Here is a 17,543-nt window from a genome sequence, read left to right on the forward strand (position 1 = left end):
CTCCTGACTAATGATGACTGTATCACATTTTAATTGTTACTTTACCTCGTTTGTGAAAACTTTCATATGCCAAAGATGTCAGAAGCTTGTGTTTAACTACATTCAAAAATCCAATTAAATCAAACAAAGGAGGTTATAAGCAATTTTCGTTTGGCATGGCTTTGTAAGTACAATTGCAAAATCGCATGTGGCAAAAAAGAATGGAGGAATAGAAATTTCAGTGACTACCAAGACAGACATTCATCCTTTGGAGTATTATGTGGTTTTGACTGAAGTGGCTATGCTATGCTGACAAAATAGCATTTATAGCAGATATTTCAGTAAGAACCAGCAAAACATTTTGGCTCACAGGTTTGTGTTATGACAGCTTGACTAACTGTATCTCTGAGCACAGCAGACTAGATCCTCTTAACAATACAACACGTCTTTCCCCTGATTATTGCAGAGTTGTATTAACTATACAGCAGCAGTAGATGCTGCACATATGGCAGCTCAGCACAAAGGGACTGCATAGCATCTGCACTCATCTATGTATGTGTTTACATGCAAAAAAAAATCACCTTCTATAGCAATGATACTATACAGTAACGTCTAAAGTCTCGTGAAGAAAGATCCAGAATAGGTCTGAATTTTTAGATGGATACTGTGTATGAAGCCTTGACTGAGGCAATTTGAAGGGACGGCTGAATGTAAAGCGCTTCAACGCAAATGCTGAGACGACCAAAGTTGGAGCAGAACAGGAATTTAAATTCACTCCTGTATTAGTCATCTAACCTCAACAAACATGCATCATTCTTAAGAGCTTCACAGTGCTTTACAGATTAAATGAATCAACTGACACTGTAATGAACGAGACGAAATATTGGCTTACACAATAGTAACAAATCTGTGGCAATCATGTCTCTGCAAAGAAGGACTGAATATTGCTAAGAATCTTCTTTAATCTCATAACTGTTATTTCTGTTGTATGAGTGAAATATTGTTGATTATTTTAATCTTTGTTGCAAGTTCAACACACTCAGCTTAAGAATGGGAAATAAGGCCCTTTTTTTCCTCAGTCATGTGTGCACACACGTTGCAGCGTAACACTGGACAGCAACAATCACCCCCCCACCCCCCATTTCATATTTTCTAACAAGGCCGCTGACTGAAAGGCTCCAAGCGCACCACTTACTCTCAGAGTCACATCTGCTTTGTAACAGCTGTACCCTGCAAACAGGTATCAACCCTGACCTGAAACAGTAAACCTCAAGTCTGTCATGAAAGCAGGTCTGTTGCTACAGAATTATGACTTTTGCAGGCACAAAAGACAGAGACCCAATATGCTCACACTGTCATAATGATCGCTTGTAAAATGATAGAAATGTGGAGTACAAATCTGACTGATGGTGAGAATGTGTCTAATAAGGGGGGAAAATGAGGGGCCAATTACTGAAAAATGGCCATGCCCTTTTTCATACATCTTAAAAATATACATCAAGCTATCTTGCCAGAGTGGAGTAGCCGAGCGGAGCTTCAAAAGTCTTCATTAATGACCCTGTGAACATAGAAAACAGTCCCCATAAACATACACTATAACCTCAGTGGAAACAAATCCATGCTTCCAGCTGGTCAGTCTCATTAGCCTGTGCCTCTGCCGTGGCCTAGAGACACTACTGCATTGACAGTTAAAAACACTTCAATCATTCTTATCTAAACAAACACACATCCTGTACAAGACAATAATCTTGCTGGTGAAATACAGTAAATGAGCACCTTTGTCACAATCAACTGTTTGCTAAATTGCCCTTGAATCTGCTATTAGGGTATAATGACCAACCTGTAGATGCTTGTCGATTCATAACGCCATCAGACAAATTTGTGGGCTGAGAGCAGAACCCAGTCGCCATCGGCAGCTGTCATTCATGTTCTATGTCTAGCTCTTCTAAGGAACTCTCTCAATTCACAGAAAGATGCATTGCTCAGGGCAAAATTCTGCCCGTCTACCACCTCAATGCAGCAGCTGCGACCTGCATACAGTGGGACTTCACAGTGACAGATTAGTGATAGAGCGTGCATTCACACCAACATTGTTACATTGATTTACTTCAGAGGAATAAACAGGCTTAATGGGCAATGAATAAATACGAGAGTGAGAATGATTTGCACATTTGTTCATTACAAGTATGAAGGCAGCTTTAGGGCGATGTGTTACTCCTCAACTGAAATGACCTTTTTTGTGCATAAGTGTTGCAGCATTTTGTGCTGTCTTTCACTGATACAATGCTCCCACCAGTCTGCATACACCCACACACATGCACACACAAAATGTTATTTTGTAGGTCTTCTTCACGGGTTCTATGGATAGACAAAAAGCCAGGGGCCTTGCTTGCCACATTTGTTTCATTGCACAGACTTTAGATTTAGACTGAGCCATGAAGGACAAATACACTATTGTTATGCTGAATAGTAAGATCTAAAAAGCAGATGTGATATACTTGAAATTGCAGTTCTAAGTACAGAAATGTGAGCCTCCAATTCAACTCAGAAAATATCCACTCTCATTAAAGTGGATGTAGTTTTCTGTCATCTCATCTCATACATTAGGTTGATAAAAAAAAAAGCAGGATCACGATCAATAGAGTTTGGTAACAGAAGAATGATGATATGCTGTTGGCAGTCTTCTGTCATAGAAAAAGACTCCATGTCTGAATGGATTACATGTGTGTAAACGTGTGAAGAAATCCTGGTGCAGCACCTCCATACAAGCCTACCAACAGCTAAAAAAGAGGAGTAAATTTAAAGTGATGGGTCACAGGGCCTTATAATGTCATTCCAGGTGGCTGCAATTATGCTGCACATGGTCCACTGTGAATTGCCTTATGCAAGTATGTCAAATATGCCTGTGCCTGGATTAAATACATATTTAAAAAACTTGCTCTCATGTACTACATTTTCTTTTCTTCATGGTACAAATATGTCAGAGGCAACGCTGCAGTTCCAGTCAGATACCACATGATCTTCTTGGGACACTGACAGCTAGTACGAGGGACAGATTTGATAGCTTAACATGAGCCGGCGTTTGCATGTTTGCTGTAATCTACAGAGGAACAGTATGTCTTGGTGCTTTCATTTCTTCTTGGGCAGGAAACCCACAGCTTAGAGTCCTGAGGAAAGGGTTCAGGTGGTGAGCGTTGTAGCTCTTAGGAACCGGAAGCTCTGCAACATTTGCAGAGTTGTACAGTATCTACATTCACTCCTCTGTTTCACACACTTTAGAGCTCGTGCACGAGAGGGATTCAAGGCAAATTTGGGATGTGTGCTCAGTAGGCCTGGGATCAACGTTTGGGCCCAGACAAAGCTGCTTATGCAGCAGTTCAAAGTTCAAGGCCAACACAAAATGGCCCGTAATACAGATGCAGTGATACTGTGTTAGGGAACTTAATGTGAGGGAAAGAAGCAGTCGCTGTTGATCTTGAGTCCCTGCTGAATGGCAGAGGGAGCTCCAAGGGACAAGACGATGTCAAGGGACTGATTGTTTACCTGTCTGCATTAAAGGTGTTGACAATGGCATGATTGAGGCGGAGACAGGGTCAGAAAAGAAACAATGATGAGATCAATTACACTAAGTAGGAAGCCCCTCAATTGTGGTACACCAGAGCAACATCAAATATATTGTTGGGTACTTTGAGCTACATAAAAGATCTACAGAGGTCCACAAAGCGGGCGTGGCAACTCTCTCAGGTAATACAGCGAGGTGGCTGTGCCAGTTTGATCACGTCACTGATGAGCTTTGCTAAGTGGCAGAAGAATTGACAGGGGATGTTTGGGCTGTTCAAGGAACTCAAGAGGTAATAAGGTCCACTTTGTGCTGCCTCCCTCATGGGATGATGAGTTTAAAAGCCAGAGTGAGTGTGGCAAAATCAAGAAGAGAGGAGAGCATTTGTGTCTCATGAGTACAGGCTAAGAGGATTTAAGAAGGCAGCAGTACAGGGCACACATCATGTTCTAGGCCACAACATTTGAGTGGAAGTACAAATGTGTGTATCATACAATGGCACTAGCATATATTTCTTATTATTATGTGATATATCCTCCAATTAGCTCAAAACTTTCAAAGTGTGGGAGGCGAGCTGCCTCACGGTTTGAAGCTGTGTTTCAGGCTGACCAGCATGGGACATCAGTTGTAGACACAAGTAAAGGAAAGGCTCCATGACAAGCACTGAGAGGTGTTAAAGATCCAGTTACAGACACTGACACTACTTTAGAATTAAACTAGCTGAGACTCATTTTAGCCTGGTGAAGAGCAAGAAAGACACTATCCCTGGCATTTGAGCTGCTGACAAATGCCACAACCCCCGTGAATTGTGTCATTAAACAACTGCCAGTTTTTAAACACACATGTGTCTGTGCATCCTCGTGCACATTAATGCATGTATCTGTGCAGCCACCTGCATCAGCACCTGTGCAGCAGTATGCTGCATTGCTCTTAGTCAATAACTTTCAGAGCCTGAACAAAATGATCAGCCTTGATTTTCATTTGTGAAAACTTTCAACAAGTCAGGTGGGAGGGAGAGAGAGAGCATTGTATATTGAACAATATAAAAACACTTGAATATCATCAGTGACAATGACCATACTAAAAAATGAACAAATAATGCCTCATTACAGATAAAATGTACCTGATGTGATTTTAAAAATATTCCCTAAGGGCGACATCTACTGACCGAAGTCCAGTCCTGAACTCCCTGTGCACGAGCCTAAACAGAGAGAGAAAACCCTAAAGTGTTCGTTGGTAAAGTTGATCATTAGATATTTCCAACAGCATCGATTCCAGGTTAGGACTACAACACACACTGTTAGCCACCCCCCTGCGTGTGTGCATGCAGGACTTGGACCACGACAGACTATGGCAAAGTGTGGGGTATTAAAGCATTAAAGCAGGGCGTGAGCCTAAATATAGCCGAGGAACCAATTTGCTTAGGGCAGCTTGATTTCCCACACGTGATTACCGGTGATACAGGCCGCTGTCCCTGGTCCTGAAATTGCACCGGGTCCGTGAAACGCATGTGCTCGGTGTTCATGTGAGAAGCCTCGACAATTCGGGAAAACACATATCTACATATGAAGCCTAGGAGGGAAAAGATGCACGAAAAGGTCCCTAAAATGCTTAAAGTGTAATGCGGGTTTGCAGGATGCAGATACTTCGATACACACAAACTGCAATTCCTCATAAGCAACAGTGCGAGGCGCATGTCTGATGCAGTTCAGGGGAAAGAGAATGGGAGAGAGAAAGAGAGAAAGAGAGTTTGATTGATCATGTGGGCTATGGGAGCCTGCGAGAGTTGTCGAAAATTGCTGCATAGACGCCCCTTAGGCACCTATCTGGTACCCACTGACTCCAAACCACGCCGTGGCCATAATAATCACAATTCACCAGAGTGCCTGTTACCTAAAACCCCGAGCCGGGAGCTGTTAACAGACCGTTCATTCTTCCGGGTTGGACTTCACCGGTAATCCACAATACATTAACTTACCGCAGTCCTCACACAAGATCTTCCCAACATCCTTTTTTAGGTTCTTTCCACTCGTGTCCAGAGGCGCAAACGATGCCTTGAAAACCAAGGGCTCGTCAGTGGGGTCCATGAAAAAAATGTACTTGTGGTTCTTCTTCACTTTGGTGCACGGAGCCTCAGATCCAAATTCCCCCACGGTGACGAGCTGTTCTCGCTCCAGACCCCCGCTGTTTAGGGGCCAAACATCCAGCACTTTGACATTCACACGGTACGGCTCCGCGGAGACGTTCACAGGCGTAGACTGCACCTTGCCCTCGATCACCACGGCGGATTTGTAAACCTGGTCCTGCAGGGAATTCAAACTCGGGGAGTAGCAGGCGAATGAGACCCCGATGACCAGCATGGATAAATGTACTGAATCAAGCCTCATGCCGCCTGCTTTGGCTCGGTGGTCGCTGGTCGCGTTGCGGCAGGGCTCTCTCGGCTGCGGGGCGATGGCGATGGAGCTGGGTTGAATGTAGAGACAGCAAGTAGGCTCCAGTAGCACGGCAGCGCGGCAGACCTTGCATAAGTGTCCATGCCATCGGGATCCGCTGCTTTTTCGAGTGATTTCCAATGGGTAAACAGCAGCTTTGGAACGGGGAAACCGCGGGGCGATGCTGGGTTTCAAATCCAGTCACTGCTTTCTGCTAATAATAAGGCATTGTAGATAGGCTAAGCAAGGAATTGGCGGATTCTCCCCTCCAGAAGATGCCCCCTATGCTGCCATAGTAGCCTTAACTGCAAGACGACGCCACTCTTATCTTTGCCCAAAAATTGCAGTGGTGGGGTACCGCTATGATGCTTTTCTGTATCATCTGCAGCGGAGGGAAAAGACGCAAAATGCTGCAGTGAACCACGAGTTTGGTAGTCCGGTCGCAAAACATAAGCCACGTTTCATTCCAAAAAATAAAACAATATTTCTGGTCGGCAGCTATAACGCTAATACAGCGCCTTCCACCGCGGCTCTCTCTCCGCCTCCCCCACTCTCACAGACGGAGAGAATATAATGCCGATTGCCAAGGGGCTCCGTCAACAAAAACGCAGGATTGGAGCACTGAGATACAGGCAACCGATGGACCAAACGGTCGATCTCCTCACTCCCAGAACCCAGTTACTGTATGTCAGTCACTCCATGGTGTTTTAGCAGCGGTGATCTCACGTTATAATGAAACAAACGAAATCCTAAATCCATGACTGTCCCTCCTCAAAACCGCATCTTACTGTGGCCAAGGCATTACTCCAGAAATGAGATAGACTCACATTAAAAAATGCAGCCGCATATAGTCCGGTGGGCCTAGAAAAACCATATGGCTGCGATGACTAAGGCTGCGAAAGCGTTTCAGATTCTTCAAGAGACTGTTTTGAATGAGTTTTGCGTCTCATCCCATTAAGTCATGCCCTGCATTCAGGTCACATTCGCTGCTCTGCCTGTAAAAAAAACTGATGTTGAAGCGCCGCATTAAATCCATACGGCTAAAACAGCTGCAATATCGGGGTTTAAAGCAGAATAAAAATATTCGCATCACTTCAAGGAGGAGAAAATTCAGTGAAAGTATGCTCCTCTGTGTTTTTACAGTCATAATTGAATGTGTTCACATGATAACGCAGCTCTGAGAGAGCACTTTGACAAAGGACCGCCTCGCGAAGAAACATAAATAAACGTAGAAATATTCACGTTTGACTCGCATCAGTGGCGATGTTTAGGTCAAGTTTTGATTGTAATGGTTTGGTTTAGCCTAAACGCCAAATAGAATGCGGATACAGGATGTTGTACTGACAGTATTCACAAAGAGCGACATCTGCTGACCACACTGTATTTATAGGCAGTTTGACACATGCATTCTGTAAGTGCCGCTGTAAATCACACAGCTAAGGTACGAACCCAGGAAAAGCAGGGCACCCAATCTGATTTTTTGTCCAATAAAAATAATCTCACAGTGGAAATACAGCAGAACTGTTACCAGAGGCCTTTGCAGTTTAAGGCAACACATTTTTACATTGAATTATGCTAAAACAGGGAGCCCATGACTCTCAGAGCAAACTGATTACTGTTGTAAAATCTAAAATACGAACACAATTCCACATTTACAGTCCTTGTTTTCCCATGTATGTGCATGTCCCGCACACCCGCCACTGACCTGGCTGCTCTCCGTGGTGCTGAAACTTTACAAGGCCTATACTTTAGGCCTATAGAGAGCTGATGTAAAACACGGGGATAAAAGCATCTGTGGCCCTGTGAAGTGAACTACCCATGTGCTTTTGCAACACACCGAACACCAACACAGGTGCTCATCAGAGTATATGCATGGCTGAAACACTCACTCCCTGCAAGATTCAAACATGCTGTTTAAGTGAGGCAAAAGGCATAATATCAACAGGGTGTGTGTGGATAGCAGCGATGCTCGCACACTTTTTAGCCGCTGCCCTCCATTACAGTTGCAACATGAAAAAACATGTTGCCCTGGTTTACCTGTTAACACCAGAAGGCAAGGCTGCAGTTCCTCAATAGCACCAAGAGGAGGCGCGGTTTCACCGACTTCACACAGTGCGTGTTGACATCAGAGGTGAAGCGTGCGGCGTTGAAGTTGTGCGTGTGTCGCTCTCTGTGCCACGACTCGCCGTTTCTTGTCCATCTTGTGAAGCAAGCAGAAGCAGTCCGCCGTGCTGTCACAGAGGCCTCGGAGCGTGTTCACGTGTGTCTTCTGCCTTGTCTCGTCTCCTGCTGCACGCCGTCGAGGCTTTAAAGGCGCCCTCTTCCCGCCTGCAGACTGAGCGCTGCGTAAGGTAGGTTGTGGGATCTCGCTCGGTGGAATGACGCTTTATTTACATGTCACTCGGATATGTTACAGTCTTGCAGCATTTAAGTGTTCCGACGGGATGCCGAGCATGTGTCATGGCTTGGCAGAGTTTACAGAAGCATAACATACAGCAGACGGCCGTGCATGTCATCTGAAATAACAGCAGAGCTGCATTTGGAGCAACGCCACAGCACTCCTGTGTCGGGATAGCGCAAAACTTTGTGAGGTGATCACAGCGGATGCCTTTTACAGACTGCGACGACACCTTTTTCACGGCTGCAATCTGCGTTGGACGTGGCCTCGGCATCCGAACAAAAGCGATTTTTCGGGTCCATATTCATGATTAAAAACTAGTACGAAAAACAGGCCTCTTAAGACTACCGACTGATGATGGATTAATTAAATTGACAGGTTGTTTGTTGTCTGTGGGTGTAGCTGATAAACCACCGCACAGAGACAGGGTCCGTTTATACATGAGCCAAAAATGTAACCTGCCCCATGGTGAGATTTTGTACTAGAAGGTCTGATGAAATCCTAAATTGTGATTTTTTTATGGGAGATTCAAGGCCCAAGAGAAAGGGGGATATTGCATCCTACGTAGAATATATAGAAAACTGATACCTAAGACCAAAACAAGATCTCGTCTGAGCTTCAGCACAAGTTCTATAGGAATTACTTATTTTGCATGCATCCGGACTCGCATTTATTACATACAGCCAACTGTTTGAGAGAAAAGAGACAGAGCGCTTGTCAAAAGAGTGGCACAATAAGGTCAGCTGCTGCTTCCTTTAACAGCAGCAATAACACGCAATTAACGTAAAGAATTAAAAACCTGGACTCAAATAAATTCAACGAGACTGACGGTGAAATAAAGTTAAATACAAGGACAACTGAGGGTAAACCAGCCAAACGGCTAACATGCATTCATTTCTGCATAAATAACCCATGCAGGCCTACATCATACTGAACATCAGAATGATACTGGATATACAAATGCATTATTATTTTAATTGCCTTTTAGCTTACATGAATGTTCCTCTTATTAGGATAATTTACTCACCTTTGCCGAAACATTGCTGAACTTTGTGTGACAAGAAGCGATGTTTGCTGCGCAGCTGATGAGGAGGCCGGCGACCTTTGAGGCGATCAGAGCAGCACGTTTGAAGGAGGTTAGACAGCAAATCTAAACATAGATCAAGTTTTAATAAGGAGGTTAAAAAAGAGAAAAGCTGCTAGACTGTGGCAGGCCTAACCCCTTCAGGCCGGCTGGCTCACCTCGCCTCACATGAAGGAGAAGGCAGCTGGAATGTAAATGCGCAGGGGAAGCTTTATGTTTTATCCCAGATGTTATTTCACACCGCTGATTTTCAGTTAACAACCCCCCGCTTATTTCTTACCATTTTTGTTTCAGCGTTATAAAGCCAGTGGTTATATTATCTTTAATTCATTTAAATATTTTACATCTCAAATACGCCAATTTTTTTGCTCATTTTATATTTTTTATTGCTTTGTTTCAGTAATTACAAGCACAAAATGGAAAGTAATTCGCTCACCTTTGCCTTTCTTCAGCATTTTGACTCCCCGTCACAGTACTCGCTTTCTTAAGTAAAAGGCCCATGCACGTTAACTTTAGGATTATTTCAGTGCTCCACTCAATGAATTGTACAAAGTTGTATTATTTACAAAAGGTAATTCAGTATTTGGAATTTAAAGTTCAAAGCAACGTTTGACATGCAAAAACATTTTAAAATAATATATATGTTTTTATGTCTCCCTGCGTGACACAAACAAGAGTTAGCAGCATCTGTAAATGATAATATTAAAAACATTTAAATAGATTTGAAGTGTTTCAGTTTGTGGGTTAGACTTTTATTTGTATTAATGAACTGCACTCAGGCCTTCAGACAGCCTTTGGACGCCTGTACTCTGAAGACATGTCCACGCTGGAAAGTAACTTACTTTCTTATTTATTCTTAACAATTCTGTCAATGTGACACTTTTCTTAAATTATATATAATGGAAAATAAGAAATAAATTAAAATAAGATAATATAAGTAAGGCATGATAAGATCATAAAAGTTGGGGGAAAAAAATGATCACACATCAAATGACATAATTGGCCCTGATCTATCATGAGAATAATAATCGACTTATTTTAAGATAAATAGCTTTTTAAGGATCAATACTCACCATTTTAACATGAATATTCTTCAGGTTAATGCCAAATTATGAGTGAAATAGTTATGCATGAGCGTCGAATTTAAACGGAGTTGAGGTGCCGGCCGTCCTTTTTATTCAGACTTTGACGCACACAAACAGTTTTCAACATATATGGACCTGAGAGGGGAGAAGGAGGCGTGCCTGGTTTAAAAGCATCTACTCTGGGTACAGGACAGTCATAAAGGTGTGGCCTGAAACAGCTGTTAAACAATGCTCCGCTGAAAATACACAGGAAATTCCTTAATACCAAAGTTGATATTTAAATGCATTCTCGCGTGAATATTTTAATGCGACTGAAATTATTATTGTTGGTATTATTCTTATTAATTTTATTATTTATACATGCAATTGCTAAGTTGGCACAAACGAATTAAGGCCGCATAAAAAGGTAGCCTGTTGATGCTTCATGTGAAAGGTCTGCGCAAACAGACTGGCTACCAGGTGGACAAGAAGGAAGATTATTTATTTTGGAGAAAGTATCGCCATCATGGGAACAGGACACAAGTGACCAGTAACAGGTCAGTGTTGAGTTTATCCTATTAAAATATGTTGATTGAGTACTTTTTTTTAAAGGGGAATAAATGCAAAACTAGAATACTGTACATTTTTTCCAGCTATTTGAACAACATCAGACTACATAATGGCCTATAATATGGTTTTATAGGCATTAGCAGTTAAACATGAGCATGCTTTGCTCTTTCCGTGCTGTGAGAGTTGATGCTGTAGCCTACAAACGTCTGAAAATGCACAATAAGAGCACAGCAAATTCTGGCTATTATTTACAGGCAGATCCAACACATATTTATACAAATAAGGCCTCTATTTTATGATGTGTTGCAACTGACAAATTCACTTGTGGTTTAAAAGCGCCGTCAGCCGTCAGTTGTCCTTGTATGCGCAGCAAAACAGTGAAGACGGACTGCAGGCCTGTGGGATGCACGGCCACTGTCCTGCAGCGCAGCGCTCACACCAGGCTGGAGCACCTGCATGGCGACTGGCTAGAAAGACACAATGGAAATAGCTTGGTGACTATCCGGGCTATAAGGTGTGGACTTAAGCCATAAATGAGGTGACTTTAACTAGTCAAAAATAGCTTGATTGTCCCTCAAGGCCAAAGATTAAAAATAGTGGTATTATTCATGCGCGCGCACGTGGTCAGCACAGCATGCTGCAGCCAGGCCGGAGCTAAAGGCTTTAGCAAAACTACACTTCATTTGCCACGTCCGGAAAGCAAAAAATGAAATTGAGCGGTGAGAGAATACATTGAAATGTAGGCCTCATGTTTTGAAATAAATAAAGTGCTGTTTCCTTAAACAGATTCAAAAATAAATTACTGAAATAAGTCACCGCGGTGTCATTTCAGTGTATGTTATTTACTATCTTAAAGTTGATGAAGCCAAACCAGGTGGTTTAGTTTCACCAGGATCCTCTGCTATCGGCTGTAAACGGCTGGTAGTGTGCAAATAAATGATTCACTCGCGGTTGTGATGTCTTATTATTAATAATATTTTATTACTAGTGCATGTGCGCGTCCGTTAAATCTAAAAAATATATACTTAATTTGGCGATGAGGCCTAACGGCTTGCTTAGGGCGCAAAACGAAAAGTTAAGAAAGAATTAGGCTTGATTGCAAAGACAGGATTTTCTTATGACTTCAGTCACAAAAAATTATGAGTTTGGGCCAGTTTTGGATCCATGCACAAAACTCTTACATATAAAATAAGCAGTATTTTTTAATGTCAGATTACCACAACGAAATCATCGTTTGCAAAATGATTAGCACATTAAACGTGCACAAACACACTTGTATTGTTGACCAGCTTTACATTGGAAGGAATGTTCACTCCACGTGCTTTAAATCAGGGGGCAAGCTAGGGTCTTTCCAGGTAGCGTCGTTTTCAGAGGCCATAACCACAAATAGAAACTTGAGCAGCCTGTGGAAAATCCATTTCTTCCGAACCACCGTTGGTTTCGTTTTCAATATAAATGACAGCTCATGACATTACCTTGCTGGGGAAAACACAGCCTCGCCGCTCTGCATTAACGTCTCCCCCCCTCGCCTTTTATACCTCTCTGTGTAGATCTCGCGAGAGCTGCGGCGTTTGCTGTGGCTGGCCGTGGCTTTGCAGCAGACAGAGGGAGAAGGCAGGCAGGCAGCATCATGGCGGACAGAGACAGTGGAAGTGAGCAGGGAGGAGCAGCCATGGGCCCAGGCTTCGGTTCCATGCATCTAGCGGCAGGAGGGGCGGGCTCGGCTTCCGGGCTCCAGCATGAGACGCAAGAGCTGGCGTCGAAGCGGGTTGACATCCAGAACAAACGCTTCTATTTGGACGTTAAGCAGAACGCGAAAGGCCGCTTCTTAAAGATAGCAGAAGTCGGGGCCGGTGGAAACAAGAGCCGCCTCACTCTGTCCATGTCCGTGGCGGTCGAGTTCCGTGACTACTTGGGAGACTTCATCGAACATTATGCCCAGCTGGGTCCGAGCAACCCGGGACTGGTACAAGACGAGCCTAGGCGAGCGCTCAAAAGCGAGTTCTTGGTCCGAGAGAATCGGAAATACTATATGGATCTGAAAGAGAACCAGAGGGGACGGTTTCTGAGGATTCGACAGACCGTTAACCGGGGGCCCGGTTTGGGATCCACGCAAGGCCAGACGATCGCTTTGCCTGCCCAGGGACTTATTGAGTTTCGTGACGCTTTGGCTAAACTTATTGACGATTACGGTGTAGAGGACGAACCTGCAGAGTTGCCCGAAGGGTCATCATTGACTGTGGACAACAAGCGCTTTTTCTTCGACGTCGGATCCAATAAGTATGGTGTGTTCATGAGGGTAAGCGAGGTGAAGCCAACGTACCGCAACTCAATCACGGTGCCCTACAAAGTATGGTCCAAATTTGGGAATACTTTCAGTAAATATGCCGAGGAGATGAAGAAGATCCAGGAGAAGCAGCGGGAGAAAAGGGCATGCGAGCTGCAGCAACAAGAGGAGATGCAGGCGGACGATGGAGACGAGGATTGATATAGAGAGCAAAAAAGATGCAAGAGTAATGAAAATAACAAGAGAAATATAATTAAAAACTCTACTGTATAAAGAAAGAAATCTAAAGATTTAACTGTAACGGTTTAACTCCAAGGGAGCATCACCCACAGTATACGAAACCTCCACAACCTGACAGTAATGACATGTTGTCACTCATCGCTGGATGTTACCCCACTTATCCACCATTAATACAGTAACAGGCTGCTAAACAAAGTAATAACATTATATTTGAACATTGTTTCCTACTTGACAAACAATATTGAACTGAGTGTTTATTTCCCTTATTAACAGAAAACTTTTGTACCAGTTAAAGCTATTGTAAAAAAAAAAGTGTTTGCAATGTTCAAATGGAATTATTGCCGAGTTCCGAGGAAAAACGCGTTTCCTTTTCATGTGAGCTAATGACTTCAGCACAAATCAGATATTTTAATTTTTAAAACCAAAATTCAAAAAACTTTGTAAAAGGTTGTCACATGTACTTGCCATCCTATTTACCTTTACCTGTGAGTAGAGATGTGTTTACACATAAATCATATGAGGGCTAGGCCTGCTTTGGAAAACTGGTTAGACGTCATGCAGTAAGTAAAAGGAACATATAGGCATTTTCATGAGATGAAATAAGTGCTCTATTTGTTGTGCAATATGCATTGCATAGAAATCAAATATATTGAACTGGTTAATGGATCTCGACATGATGACATTTGCCAGAGGCATTCAAAGAGATATTAATATTGTAATTTTGTTTCAGTTGAAATTGTTGCCATGCAGATGGATATATTATAGACTACCTTTCTGTCTCGTTGTTAATGCAATGTGTTAATTTTAAAGGTACTAAATGTGTATTTGATAGAGGAAATGCAGTGACAACATGTAGCAAATGGCCTGAATTGCAGATCACTCAACAAGACAAACACCCTTCACCTACTGTTCTGATTGGTCCGAGAAAAACAAAAAAAAGACAAACAAGACAAACACCCTTCACCTACTGTTCTGATTGGTCCGAGAAAAAAAAAAAAAGAGGCAAAATTCAGCAGAGCGTCATTGGTTAGTACATCTGAAACACAAACATTTTGTGATGTTGTTCGGTCGCAAAAGTCCGAATGGTGCCAAGGAGTGCTGTTGCTGCATGTTAATCTGCACTAAGATAGATTTCGTTGGTCTCCCAAAATATTGGCTCAAGGACCCTTCCATATGTATCTTTATCTGCCTATAGTGTACGAATCTCAAGTTCGAGTACAGAGTGATTTCCATCCAAAGGCTTGATGTAGTTGTAGTGGAAGTTGTTTCAAAGCGTGATTGTAAAAGGAGTGACCTTGCGAACTGTAATCAAAATATCACCATCACACTATGAGGCGGGCCGCTGACGAACACGCCTGGATAAGCCGAGGTGAAGAGGGTTCCGTTCACCTGCCGGTGAGCCTCCAGTTGTGTGTCAGTGGATGCGCCCACCTTTGCGAGATTAAGATCTGCAGTTGTGATGTTCAGTGGGGCTACTTTGGATACATACTCATAGCTCTACTTCTAGATTTGTAAGCCCAAATATCTACCTGGGGGTGATGAGATTCAGTTTTGGTCTAATTGTAAATATTTGGGCTGCCACACGGAAAACAACTGGTTCTAATCCAGTTCAGTCGCATCTCATAGATGTGTGATAGCAGTTTTATAAACTCTGTCAGTAAACTCCAGAGAAACTGGCAACAATCAGATAATGTCAGATTTACCTCAGCATTGAATTAAATGATTGCTCCCATGTTTAGATTGACTGGAAACCAGCAAACTAGACTGTCCTTGACCACCTATTTTTGGAGCCTCTGGTATAGCCTAAACGATACCTGATTGGGAGCATCCTCTTCAGCATATAAACAACCTGGTGCCTTACACACTCCGCATGCTTACACGCTGGCCTGGTGCTTTGGATCGCAGTTTGGCTTCTTTTTTGTTATCGTTTCCTCTTTCTTTCTTCCATTTTTGTGTCTCAGCCCCCTCGTGTGCTAGCGCACGCCTCGTGGTGCTAAAAGGGTTTGTTACGAACTCTTCAGAAAAATTTTGAGCAGAATTCTTAAACTTTTTTCTGCTACCTTCTTCCCTAACTATTGCCATCCCCATTCCCCAGCCATCCAGGTATCGGCCTACATGTAAACATGGAAGGGGGTGGTCACCTAGATGCACGATGATGCAGAAGAGTTGGCTCTTCACTAGCCAAGCGCATTAGCGGGGAGAGCAGGGGCTGATTGGGAACATCGGCAGCGGACTGAAATGATTAAAAACTTTTGTCGGCAAGCCCCCTTTGAAATGCTCCTTCTATGGCTTGGGTAGTTATTTGTACGTTGTAAGTCGCTCAATTAATGGGGAGCAGCAAGCATGTCTTGTTTTGTTTTGTTTTTTGTTTTGTTTTGTTTTGTTTTGTTTTTTTTTTGTAGTTTAACCTTTTCAGCGTTATTCCACATTATTTGTAATTTTGGAATGTTTTCGCCCACAAAAAATATATCTATTTTTTCTGTGCAACATTTCATCACTGTGTGCAATATCGTATGTGCCAATGGTGGCAATATATGTATATCAATTAAATATATGATTACTATTTGAAAGCATGTGGCTGAATTCCATGTTTATTTCTCATGAAGGAGTTGTATGCCTTTATTTGCACTCAAAGCTCCATCCTAGAGGAAAATATAGTAAACCGAGGTCTTAGCAGCCTGTTGGGTCAAGCAGTTCACATAAGTACTTTAACTTGAAACAGAACAATGTCACTGCAAGTATACGTCTCTGTAGGAAAATGGTCAACTTGGCGTATGGGTTGTCGAAGGTAGACTATAAACACACAATGGAGCTTTTGTGAAAAGGAAAACTTAAAAAAAAAAACAGTGAAATCTCCATTTTAGCTTTAAGCTAAGAAAAGGTGCTTCAGTCGAATCCTCATTAAGGTGTATGGTGAACTGTCTTCAGTGGTTGTTGTGTGTAGCACTTTGCTTTCCCAGGTTAATGAAATGCCTGACCAATACTTGTTTCAAATGATCTCAACAAAGAATGTCGTTCTCTCTTATGTTGGTTCCTTTTTCTTTCTTTATTTTATTTTATTTTATTTTATTTTATTTTATTTTATTTTATTTTATTTTTTAAAGAGGTTATTTGATTTGCTCCTTTGGTTTTGATGCATTAAATATAATTTATGTACATTTGACAAATTTTAAAAATAAATTTAATTTACCCATGAGGGAAAATCTACATTCACAATGTACGTCTTTTTTATGTTTCATTCCTTGTTGGGGAAAAGGAAAAACTTCCCAAAATGTCTAAAATTCACTGATGAACGTATGTTTAATTTTGATGTAGTGTTGTCCACAATGTCTGACTCTACATTTGGAATGATACTAATTACTAAAGCTTAATTTTACAGCCTTTAAAATGCAAACTTTGCAATGACAAGTACCTGATGACCTATTTCTTCTTAGAGATTTCTACATTAGTACTGTATGTGTAATACTGGGCTGTAAAATAAAGCATTATTTTGTTCTCTAATCATCCTGACTGTGCAGTTTGTGATCATCTGTATGCAGCGATTGCTCTTCTGTGAGCTTTACTGCTCATATAATACTAAAGAAATGAGCATATTGATCACGAGCCATCAGAACCTGCACATCCTTTTAAGAAATGTAACTTTCCGTGAATAACCTTTTTTTTTGGGGGGGGTTGCCATATTGCTGCACTTATAAGCCAAAGCTGAAGAAAAGCAGGCAGCAGTGGGTTTCTTAGGTTTCTTATTATTACTTTTATTAAATAAGTTAGAGGGATTTCTAGTCATAAGTTAGATCATCATCATCAAATGGTATCCTGTAGATCCATCAGCAGCCCCAGAGGTATTTCTGCCACTAAAAACAACATTTTTATTGCTTTGAAGGGTCCTGTACCCTCTCCTTAACCACCTACCAGAGGAAACCATGTTTTAAA

The 17,543-nt window shown here is 42.2% G+C and overlaps 2 protein-coding genes across 5 annotated transcripts in view; one reads left to right on the forward strand and one right to left on the reverse strand.

The window, feature by feature from the left end:
* nrg2a (neuregulin 2a) overlaps window positions 1-6,963 on the reverse strand; it is a 70,719-nt gene extending 63,756 nt beyond the window's left edge. For all 3 annotated transcript variants that reach the window (XM_070983602.1, XM_070983600.1, XM_070983601.1), the window contains exon 1: window positions 5,517-6,963. In XM_070983602.1, the coding sequence (XP_070839703.1) occupies window positions 5,517-5,925 (409 nt within the window). In that variant the 5' untranslated portion in view covers window positions 5,926-6,963. The remainder of the gene's footprint in view (window positions 1-5,516) is intronic.
* Window positions 6,964-8,150: 1,187 nt separating this feature from the next.
* puraa (purine-rich element binding protein Aa) lies at window positions 8,151-17,114 on the forward strand. 2 transcript variants are annotated; one of them, XM_070982935.1, is made up of 2 exons: window positions 8,151-8,321; window positions 12,637-17,114. In XM_070982935.1, the coding sequence occupies exon 2, from the start codon at window positions 12,717-12,719 to the stop codon at window positions 13,572-13,574; it is 858 nt and encodes a 285-aa protein (XP_070839036.1). In that variant the 5' UTR covers window positions 8,151-8,321; window positions 12,637-12,716; the 3' UTR covers window positions 13,575-17,114. The 2 variants fall into 2 exon arrangements, with proteins under 2 accessions (XP_070839036.1, XP_070839037.1); XM_070982936.1 differs by lacking the exon at window positions 8,151-8,321 and adding an exon at window positions 10,467-11,073.
* Window positions 17,115-17,543: the final 429 nt, after the last annotated feature.

This window comes from Chaetodon trifascialis, chromosome 16 (genome assembly GCF_039877785.1).
Source record: "Chaetodon trifascialis isolate fChaTrf1 chromosome 16, fChaTrf1.hap1, whole genome shotgun sequence".
NCBI classification, from domain to species: domain Eukaryota; kingdom Metazoa; phylum Chordata; class Actinopteri; order Chaetodontiformes; family Chaetodontidae; genus Chaetodon; species Chaetodon trifascialis.